Below are 11,511 nucleotides of genomic sequence, written 5' to 3' on the forward strand. Positions count from 1 at the left end.
CCCCCCCCCCCCCCCAAGCTCCTCCTCTTCTTCCTCTCATCCTCCTCTGATGCATTTCTCCATCTCACAAGCCTGGTGGTGGTCCACACAGAGAATGCATTGTGTCATGGCTACTCATTGGTGGAGAACTGTTTATCTCCATTACCAAAATATATACAATTACCCACTTTTTTGTGTTGTATTTTCCAGGTTTCTTTTCTACTGTTAATAGCCATTTCTTCTGTCTGCATCATGCTAGGAGAAAGAAAAGAAGTATATGCTACCCCTGGATAACTTGAAGATCAGAGACGTGGAGAAAGGCTTTATGTCCACAAAGCACATCTTTGCAATCTTTAACACCGAACAAAGGTCAGATTTATCTTGAGTGAATATGTGTGAATGCACATTTACCTTACCTATCTGGTGTGCACTAACATTGTGTTCTGGCTAAACATACACACTTTCATGTTTGTTTTGGGTTTATCTGTACAGGAACGTGTACAAGGATCTTCGCCAAGTAGAACTGACCTGTGATACTCAAGAGGATGTGGACAGCTGGAAAGCATCCTTCCTCAGGGCAGGAGTTTATCCGGAGAAGGACCAGGTATGTGGGTGGTTGGGTGGGGCTTTGTGTTTCTAATTATACATCAGTTAATATTACATTGGTCATTGACACCTGCACCTCTGTATTTCTCTGTGTGCACTTTTGTCATAATTTATGCTTCTACAAAGAGAAACTATGGAGATGTATTTATGATATGTTAATATTTGATCATTGTTGTGTGTTTCGTTGTCAGACGGAGAATGAAGACGCCGCCCCTGCAGACACATTCTCCATGGACCCTCAGTTGGAGCGACAGGTGGAAACCATCCGCAACCTGGTGGATTCTTACATCAGCATCATCAACAAAACCACCAGAGACCTCGTGCCCAAGACCATTATGCATCTCATGATCAACAGTGTGAGTTCCACCACTCCTCAGCAGCAGACACAAGCCATTAACAGACAAAGTGTCTGTAGATCTGGATATGGAATAAAAGAGGTCTGAGTCTGTTCCTTTAACACTGTGCATTGTGGTATTTCACCTATGGATACTTTACAGAAAAGAACGCTATTTATGTATGACCACCACTTTGTGCAGTTTAGAGTGCTGAGCTAACTGTGTAAGTGTATTCTCCCACACCTAATGGGGGGTACTGTGCTAAATGCTGGCAGTAGTTGGATTTAAAAATGAACAGCAGTGCACTGCAGACCAAACACTGCATATTGTGAATTTGCATGTTGCCCATCCTACATACCAAACAAACATTTTTGTACAAACCATGTAGACCTTAATGTATATATGATGGTATTATTTCAGTAGCTGATATGCAGATAGTTAAGTTGCCATTTTTCAGCAAATGTAGCATCTTACACTATTCTTTATAAATGCGATCAAGGCACCTGATAAGCCAGTGATCTGAGCTTGAGATCAAATGAAATGCTATTTAAGGTCTAAATTTCATCGCACCATGGAGGTGTGCATAGTAGTGTTTCATTTTCTTGTTCATTTTAGTAGCAACAATGGTCATGTATTTAATCTTCAGACAAGGTCATGAACTTAAAGACACTAATTAACAGGATTAATGGTTCATGCTCACAGGGACTTATCCACTATCATTTTATTAGGTTTTATTATTGTGGTGATCTCCCTTAATGATCACACACACACACACACACTCTCAACATTGGCACCATTGTCTACTAGGCAGCTCCTTTTCCATGGTTTTCTAATATTTAGTTTAAAGTTCAAATATCTCAAATCAATACATTTGTTTTTGGTCGTGTGGTTCTATAGTACTGTCCTTTCTTAGCCATAGTCTTTCAACCACGTTTTCCAATTGACTAACCTCCTTGATCATTTTACTTCTGCTCCTATTTTTAGCGATGTATAGTATGTTGCCACACTCTGTTTCAATATTATTAACTTCCATTCAGGCAAAGGATTTCATCCACTCAGAGCTATTGGCCTATCTCTACTCCTCTGGGGACCAGAACAGCCTCATGGAGGAATCCCAGGACCAGGCCCAGCGTAGAGACGAAATGTTGCGCATGTATCATGCACTCAAGGAGGCACTGCTCATTATTGGCGACATCAGCGCCAACACGATCACCACCCCAGTTCCCCCGCCCATAAATAACACCTGGATCCAAGAAGCAAGGTGAGATGGGGGTTAACTAGCATTATGTTGAGCATCAGGTAAAACAGATGCAGTGTCTAATAACACTCAGTTTTAAACTGTGCATGTTAAATTGATGAGATTAGAAGTAGTGAGGAGAAAAAAGACATTGTTTACCTTTTATTATTATAATTATATATTACTAATTTGAAAAATGTTATAATCACAACAAAAACGAGCGTTAAACACCTCAGATTAAAATCCCTCATCTCTAGCTCTACAGGAAAATGTATGGAATCTTCTAGGTGATTATCACTATGTCGGTTTTGTTTAATCATATTCTCCTCTTAGCCCCACTCCTCAGCGCAGGCCAACTCCTGCAGCTGCCGCAGCGGCCCCCAGCCGCCCGCCTGCTGTTCGTGGCCCAACACCAGGACCCCCCATGAACCCTTCCCCTGCCTTCGGAGCTACGCTCAACCCCTCTCCGGCCTTTGGTGCACCACCAATCCCATCTCGCCCAGGCCCGCCCACCAACGCTTTCAACAGCCACCAGGATCCCTTCAGTGCACCCCCACTGATACCCTCCCGGCCAGCCCGCGTCCCACCCGGTGTACCCAGGTAGGACTTCCTGTTACAATGAGATCACCACTACTTTGTGTGTATATTATGCAATTTTTGTTGCACTGTATTTTTATCGTCATGTCACTAACTTCTCATCATCCTCTGTCTTTCAAGAGTCACAGGCATGGTTAGTCATTTCTCATTCTCACCAGTTATCCCATCTTAGTATTTAATATATCTTGGCATTCAATCTCCTCACTCTCTCCCTCTGTCGTCCCCTTCCCTCTTTTCTCTCTGTCGGGTTGTTTTGGTTTCGCCACTGTCTCTTTGTGAGTACGTCTCACTCCTTGTTCTGTTTCTTCTCTCCCCGTTGTAGCCGAAGACCCCCTGGTGCTCCTTCTCATCGGCCCACCATTATTCGCCCTGCTGAGCCCTCCCTGCTAGATTAGACCTGTGGCATAGCCCACCTAAGTGTGTGTGTTTGTGTGTGGATGTGTGTATCTGCACACTAAAGGCCAGGGGCGGGGGCTCGAGAGGAGGGGCTGACTGATAACAGTGCATAATTTGCATCGTCCAGCCACATTAATCTGTCTCTCTTCAAGCAATGTAACAAGCTGTTAATGCCATCTTTATCAGTGCACATGAACGACAGGAAGCCCTTAACCACTTGAATATTACATTTGACTGCAGTGTAATACAAAATATTACAGCTCATCTGTGGGATGCATTTAGCTACTATCGGTAGGAGATGTATCAAGTTCAGTTAGAGCTCTTTTTTTATTGTAAAAAAAACTGGTTTATTTCTTCTGACAAGGTTCCCAGCAGAAGCTCATTAAAGAACTTATTAACTGTTACAGACGGGGTTTCCTCTCCCGTCCCTCCACCTTTTTAGAATGGCTAAGACGCCCAAATCTAGATCTGTGTAATACACACACACTTAAACTGTTATCAAGGTTTTCAGTTTCTAACTAAAACAATAGTTAATTACTACTGTTGTTGTTTTGGTGGTGTCGATGTGTTCTGTTGCATTTTTTTATTTTAGTGACCTTGTCCTTTTTAATGACCGTCATAAATGTAGCAGGAATCGCAGGAAAAGCAAAGCATAAAAGACACAGGGCAGGGTGCATGAGAGAGTAGCTTCAGCCCCCCTTCAGTGAATTGTCCTTCCACAATAAAAAGATGTCAGCCAGATTGGCCATTATAATCCAAGCACTTCTAGCCATGTAGCCTTACCGCAAGCCACTCATACCAGGGAGGATGTATTCCGTTACCAGAACACTATGCACAAAAACCTAGGAGCCGGAGAGGGACAAGCTGAAGCTCGTCTGAATTTTTTGAGATGCTTTCTCTACGTTAATTCTGAGTTTTTAAAGCCTTGAATTATAATCCCTTTACTGTCAGTTGAACCCCAAAGAGACTTTCAGACTTCGGGTAGATTTAGTTTGTTCCTGGATTAACTGATTGACTGAGAGCCGAGCACAACGTTCTGTTTCCTCTCAAAGGATAACTCAGTGAAGCGGTGGGGCGAGTAGACGAGGACATGATTTTGAGTATAAAGATGGTATTAAGCATTTAGGAGTTGGTGCATCTCTTCCTGGGCTTAGTTGTTCAAGACATTTATTACTGCTACGACTTCTGCTTCTGTGCATTAAAAATATTGTATATAGCTGGCCTATAATGGGGAGTTAGCACTTGTATCTCATTTAATCGCAGGGTTGATGACAGAAATATGCTATTGATTCTAATCAAAGCAAAGACATGTTTAAACATAGTCGTCATATTAAAGTCATTTCGTAGTAATCCAATAGTAATTCTTGGATGTAGGGGAAAAGAGATTGGTCATCTCCTGATACATTATTTATAACCTGGGCATTTGTCATTTCTTGTGATATTTTTGGTTGCAATTGTATCAGCTGTACATCTCAGTTCCCCCGGATTCTGGACTTTTACTTGGGGTTCTGCTACAGGGATTAGCTGTCTAAATGTGTCGTATGTTGGGAGGGCACCTGGGACTAGACATTGTCTACACAGCTGTGATTATTTAAATAAATTAGTTGATTGCTCCTAGAGGGTATTTGACCATTAAAAACCAACTTAGGGAAAAACTGGTCAAGCGGGGCATGATGTTGGGCTGACGTTCAATCACTATTGGTGGTGAGCAGGTGGTGGTGGGAGTTGTGGTGTATGAAAGCACACTCTGTCTAAAGCTGTCTGGACATGTTTATCAGCACAGAGCATAGACACTTAATTAGCCAACATGACAAAGAAACTGTAAAGAATTTAAATGGTCCCAAACAACGGACTTATGAGACAGAGTGTACTTTTTTTCCCTCTACAGGTCTGGCTTTCAATGACAGTGCCACAGGGATTAAAATAAACTTCTAAAACAGCCAAGTCTTTAGTTTGAAGACCCTTAATATGGTATCTTACCCAAACCCCTGGTACACAAAAATTAGCTCATGTGATGAAACTTCATTTTGGCAATACATTTGTTGAAGTCCCCTTGTCATTTCAGCCTGCCCTTGAGAAGCCCAGACTGTAATGCTCTGTAATACATTCAGTTGTGGTAACACTGCCTTCTTCCTTATGGATGTAGCCTGTCTCCTTCCTCATTCCCTCCCCTCCCCTGGCTAGGTCTGGTGGGAGGGGTTGGAAACCAACCTGTAAAAATCACTTCTTTTTTTTGTTTTGTTGCAAACCCTTGTCAAGTGCCTCTGTAGCAATGAATTGATTTGAATACCCATGGACTGATTTAGGATGGAGAATAAATAAAGAGGTGTTATGTACAATAAAGGGACTGGCTCTGGTGGTTGGTGTGTCCTTGTGTCTTGTGTGATCCACTTTCTCTGCTCTCTCTTGCAGACAATTTAGCGTCACTTGTGGTCTTCCTCTCCTCATTTGCCTCCCTCTCTACATCTAAACCCATATAGACTGACCGCCTGCAAATGTTCTTCTGGAAACACAACTGCCAGCTTCTTCACATGCAGTTTCACCAAATGTAGAGTGAAGAACAAAATAATCAAACCTTGTAAAAGTAATACTTTTGTAATGTTTGACCAAATTCGGTGCCACCTATTAAATGAACAGGTTTTAATTCACCTCCCTTTCTTATGTTTTGTCTTTTCACAGCATTGAGTCAAAGTCGATTTAATGTAACGTTGACACTGATCAACAGGTCGAGACCCTTTTAAAGTGGAAGGATGTTTGCTTTAATTCACTGTTGTAAGACGACAAAACATGACAACTTCCAATGGGGTGGGAATATTATTTTTTATGGGCAATATATCGAGTTTACCCCAAAATGCATAGAAAGCCCCCGTTAAGATTTTTCATCGTTAGAACTGTTCTGTTCTAAATATGCTCAAATATGTTGCGAGAGGTAATCTTTTTTTTTCTTCTTTTTTTTAATGTTTTCATTCTTTTGGACATCAGCTTTAAATATTCAATCCAGGGTTATGTGTTTAGTCTTATCCTCCAAAGAGCGTTGAACATGATTTCTCGCTAACAAATTGCCTCAATACAAATGCCATTGCTGTTCCAGGGACTGGTCCTGCAGTATTACCTGTCAAAGTGCATGTCGCAAGGTTAGGAGATTAATCTTGGTTGATTGTTCCTGAACAGGCGCCCGGCTCCCCGTCGAAACCAGTGGTGACTTTGGACAGCCTGAAGTGGACGTGAAGTGCTTTCAATTCACGACAGCAAGACAACAGAAGAACTACACATCTCATTTTCAGATTGCTCAAACAGAATAGCTGCCTGTTACAGGCCCACATAAGTCAACACTTAAAGTAAAAGGGAATGATTGATGCATTAAACTAAGTTATCTCTATTCTATAGTGAACGTTATTTAAAAGAAGAAGTTCTGAGCACTAAACTGTACTAGTATGTTCTGTTTGCTACTCTTTGTCACACAATGTCCCAGACTGTCAATTTATCGGAACAAAAACTAGTTTGAGATACAGTACTACACCAGATAATTCATTACCAGATACAGTGCTAAGTCATAAAGACTTTGGACTGTTTTTATTATTGTATGTCTCTCTTCTGGGATGACAATGGGAAATACCTTTTAAGTGGTGGACCGTGAACATTGAATATGTTTTATGACATAAAAATGTTAATGATTCTGAGCAGTCCCAGGAAGTTTCAACACAGAAAATACGTAGTAGTGATTGAAATGCCCAATAGGTACAGCCTTATGTATGTTTTACCCCTCAGTGCAATACACCCAAATAAAGGCAAGGAAATTAATGCTTCAGTCAAAACTGACTTGACGTCGGCATGACAACTGATTTCTGCATTTTTTACCTCCAGATGTAGAAAATGATCGGGGAGAGTGACTGTAAATACTTGTTTATCACAATAAGTATTTTAGATGTGATCTTTCTAAACAACTTGAGGCTTAGTTAAATAAATAAAAAGTATATGCCATAGGTGGGTTTTCCGATATTTAGTTTGTTTTGGTCTGATAAAACATAGCCTAGTGTAATGTATTCTGAAATTCAATAAAACAAGATTCCAGACAGAACAGCTGTGGTTTTCTGGGTTCCCCAATGACATTAACACATATTGGTGCGGCAAGTGGTGGGAACTGGACAACTAACCTAATAGAAGAACAACAAATTGCCTGACGTGGATACATAACACAGGAAATAAGCATTGTTGTGAAACTCAAAATTGTATTGGTATTAGTCTGCACATTGGATAAAAGTAACAACTGTAAAATACAAAATTAAAGTGTATCTGTATGCAATGCCTTAACTCTTATATAGACATCATTTTCAACCAGCCTACATCAGCGTAATAGAATTTTAGGCTTTTGGTTTTGGTGTGCCATCCCAGTTATTTCAGTGGCCCAATCTGGACATCCCTGTGAAAAATGTCTGTGGGTGCCACTGGCGGCAAGTATTTTTGTGTGTATTTATGTATGTGTTATGTATGGACAGTATGTGCTTCTGTTTGTGGATATTGCAGTACCATGGGACTGGAATTCAAAACATCAATGATGAATCAGTTTTCCAAAAGTGTGAACTATCCCTTTAAATTAGGTTCCCAGGGCACATGTTAGTTAGGATATAGACTGTAAAAGGTTATGGTTCAGATTAAGAAGTTTAGGCATGTGCAAGTGCTGCGCTCTCTTGGCTGGAGGTAGTTTTTGTGACTATGTGCAGACCCGCTTTGTGCCATCAAAGAGGCGTTGAAGGGTGTAGATTTGAGTGACAGCGACGGTGAGCATGACAAGCAGGTTGAGGCAGGACCAAAAGGACACCTGCCACAGGTTGTCCTCCAGAAGGTAGCGGTCCTTTGCCTCAAAGGCACGCAGCAAAGCGAGGACCTGACGGCTCCTCTCCAGGCGCTCGTACACAGAGTCCATCCTCGTCTGAAAGAGGATGAACAGCAGACAGGAGGAGATTTTAAAAAGAATGACATTAGGTCATTCAAGTGTTCTCTGAAGGGAAATCATAGACGCAGCAGACGCAGTAGCTCTTTGCTTTTACTCACCCTGATGTCCTCCAGTTTATACTCCAACATGCTATCTGTTGCGGCCACGTCCGCCCACTCGTTTAGGCCTCCACCTGCACCGCTCTGACCATTTATAATCACCTCAAAGAACACCATCTTCTTTGAGAGTTTACTAAAGCTGTTGTCGAAACATAACCGGTAGTCTCCCCCCTCTGTGAGATCCACCCTGCAGGAAAAAATAAGGAAACAGCAGGTGACATTTTCTCTCAACAGTATCATGGTTGAAACTTTTAACTGTGATGGCAAAACACAGTAGTCAGTTTTGTTTATCTCTGGGTAAATATGCATGGTATAGTGTAGTTTTTCATTTCTTTTTTTAGAAAAGGAGAAAATCAAGTCTAGTTTTTAAGAATTTGCCGACATCAACTCTTGACAAGGATTGAGCATCACATCAGCAGCTTGAGAGAACATTTAAGTGACCTACATGTGAATACCATCAGATCTTCTGAAGTCAGAGACCAGTCGGTATCCGTTGGGTGAAATGAGAGCAAAGCCAACATCCAGACCTGACCCAGCTATCACCTGTTAAAAAAACAAGAGCGGTTAAGTTCACTAATGCAGCATATCAAGACAAGCTACGGCCAGAATTGCTATCTGATATTCAAATGAAAAGCTTCACAGTGCAATGAGTAACAACCTGGCTCGCATAATATGTCACAGTGATAATAAATGGACAGTTTAGACATTTGTGTAGGAAAATTCTCTGTTTTGTTTACTACTGCCTGCTCTTTGCCCTCTAGTAAAAGAAAAACTCAAGGTAAGTTCCAACAGTTCTGATATGCATTAACATTCTTAAGGTGTTGGTTGTTGTGTCAGAAAGTACAGCTCAGAACTGAGAAATACTTTGCACATCTATTAGACGAGGAAGGTGCGTAGCAGAAGTATGAGTAGTTCAAAGGTTGCAAAGAAACTCCTGCACACTCTCTAACTTGCAAAGTTTAATTGAATAGCTAGCAATGGTTCTGTAGAAACCTTACAGGCCAAGTAGGCATACAGTTGTCAGTTGTGTGACTGTCTATTGAGCAAAGGTTTGGAAAAAGGCAGTAGATTGATGAAAAAAAAGTCCACATCAAAGCTGCTGCACGAGCAGCATCATGTGTACATTGTTCCAGTGATGATGCCCCAGTAATGCTGCCAGGCTTTTCCCTGACTCCACACTCAGAAACTACAGGGACATGACCAACACAGCCCTGCAGCTGCCACAGGGTGCAGTAGTAGTATGATGACTGTGTTGTAAAGCAATGCAAAGGTCATGGCCACAATATGACTGAGGTCAATAACACATTACAGTATAAGAGACTTGACAATTGTACTTTTGAATTTGTATTTTGCATTTGAAATTAAATAAACTTGGTAAGAAACTTAGTAGTAAGTACTTTTGCAACATGTTTTTGCAGAATCTATAGCAGCGGTATCTTTTATCTCTTATTTCAGGATAATTGTCTTCAACAACTTTTTCTTATCTCTCTTCATGCAAGACCAAAGTCTAAAGCCCATTCACTCGTTTTTTAGTTGAACACATCATCATATGAGCACATGAAGTGATTCAAAACTTTAAACACAGTATACTGTCACTGTACCAGACTGACAGAGAGACAACAACGTAGAGAGAAAATTATATCTACCTGGTATTCAACTTCCATGCTGTCGTTCTTTGCTGTGGTTTGGTAAAAACACTCTGTGCTGCCAGCAGCTAATAGAAATGTAAACTCCATGTCTTTCTTTGGCCCTAAACCCAAAGTCAAGTCCACAGTCAGAATTAAACATGCCAGCAAACAGAGCTCAGCAGACACACGTATCATCCTCCACTGACAGTGCATAGTCCATGTAATCCACTTTCACCAACTTTGAGTAACTTTGTTTTATGTTACACATGCACTTTGAAGCAAATTTTCTGTGTATCTGCAATTGCTGACTCTCATACTCCGACGGTTGGAAAATAGCCTCACAGTAAAGTTCCTTGATCAGAGCTGAATAAGTGTAGCACTATCTGTGCGGACCATTAGCGCTCTGCAGTCTGAACTGCAGCCACATGCAAAACTGAGGTGGGGTGACAAAGTGCAAAGCACATTAAATGATGAGCTTGATGCATGACTATGACTGGTGTGTATGATGGCCTGTAAAATTTGTGTGAGTACAATTAAGATTTGTTAAAATTACTTCTCATACTTTTTGTACTGATTTTTACTTTACTATAATATTATATTATGTTACATGATTAATTCCTTCTAAAAATATGTTGTACTTGTCATGTGCTCTTCCATTCTATAGAGGGAGCTGTGGGTAAAACCAGACAAAAAGCTGGGCCTACAGCCTGGACATCAGATATGTTTTAAGAATAACTTGATATTGGTTGGTAAGTTGGTAACTTACAGAAATTCTGATACACAGGGTACGACATACATGCTAAACTGAATATTTATGATGATATAATGCCTGTGTTAATGTAGAATTAGAAATTCCAGTTGCTCACTAAAAATGATCAAGTCACCATGAGTTTCCAGTTAGTGCTGCATAGTTTTTAATTCACATTAACCTCACGCATTAATTTATACGCCACCAAATTAGACAGATGCAGATGCATTACACATGTTGGTCCTTATAAATGTCTTTCAACACGTTGTATTTAGTTTAATTAATATATGTTGTCATTTTTTTTAAAAGTGAAGTGAGCACAGAAAGGAAAGGTGCATTAAAACCAAAAACATCTAGCAGGTCCCCACTGACAAATCAGGAGATGATGGACAAACATGCTGAAGCGTAAAGACAATTTACAATAAAAGACAAACTGGGTATCAAATGAGTGTCAGTTATCTGTTTGTGTCAACATTACTAAAGACTGTATGCAGCAACATGCCAGGGACCAGTTTAATAAAAACAGCTTATATAACATATTTATATGAGAACAGGTTCTGTTCTCAGACATACTGATGGAATGCATAGGTCTCAAATACCCTTTCCTGTATTACTGGTTTCCAGCTAATTTACTGGTAATCAAAAGTAAATAATTGTGCAAATTCATAGTGAGTTGATAATTTCTTGTTGGTGAGTTGGAGGAAATCGTGATACATCCTGCATTATAATTCAATGTCATCATTATTAATGCATCATAGTTATTACTTGAAGGGATAGTTATTGTTGCATAATTTATTTCACAGTGATCCCTCAGCATCACCACAAGGAATGTTTAAGAGAACAAGAAACATATTTTGCAAATTTGTATGGAATATGACTGGCATCCCTGACTTCCACATATTGCGCCGGATGCATGTCTTTTTGCTGATGTCC

The 11,511-nt window shown here is 40.5% G+C and overlaps 2 protein-coding genes across 11 annotated transcripts in view; one reads left to right on the forward strand and one right to left on the reverse strand.

The window, feature by feature from the left end:
* The window catches only part of dnm2a (dynamin 2a), a 33,961-nt gene extending 27,409 nt beyond the window's left edge, over nucleotides 1-6,552 (forward strand). For 8 of the 10 annotated variants that reach the window (XM_034895371.1, XM_034895370.1, XM_034895373.1 and 5 more), the window contains 6 exons: nucleotides 239-348; nucleotides 472-583; nucleotides 777-941; nucleotides 1,958-2,181; nucleotides 2,491-2,757; nucleotides 3,077-5,507. In XM_034895371.1, the coding sequence (XP_034751262.1) occupies nucleotides 239-348; nucleotides 472-583; nucleotides 777-941; nucleotides 1,958-2,181; nucleotides 2,491-2,757; nucleotides 3,077-3,149 (951 nt within the window). In that variant the 3' untranslated portion in view covers nucleotides 3,150-5,507. The other 2 variants (XM_034895374.1, XM_034895372.1) reach the window with 2 other exon arrangements.
* Nucleotides 6,553-7,113: 561 nt separating this feature from the next.
* tmed1a (transmembrane p24 trafficking protein 1a) lies at nucleotides 7,114-10,271 on the reverse strand. Its single transcript, XM_034895383.1, has 4 exons — nucleotides 9,849-10,271; nucleotides 8,648-8,745; nucleotides 8,203-8,389; nucleotides 7,114-8,080 (listed from the first exon to the last, which is right to left on the reverse strand). The coding sequence occupies exons 1-4, from the start codon at nucleotides 10,041-10,043 to the stop codon at nucleotides 7,862-7,864; spliced, it is 699 nt and encodes a 232-aa protein (XP_034751274.1). The 5' UTR covers nucleotides 10,044-10,271; the 3' UTR covers nucleotides 7,114-7,861.
* Between the last annotated feature and the right edge of the window lie 1,240 nt (nucleotides 10,272-11,511).

This window comes from Etheostoma cragini, chromosome 15, assembly GCF_013103735.1.
Source record: "Etheostoma cragini isolate CJK2018 chromosome 15, CSU_Ecrag_1.0, whole genome shotgun sequence".
Taxonomy (NCBI): Eukaryota; Metazoa; Chordata; class Actinopteri; order Perciformes; family Percidae; genus Etheostoma; species Etheostoma cragini.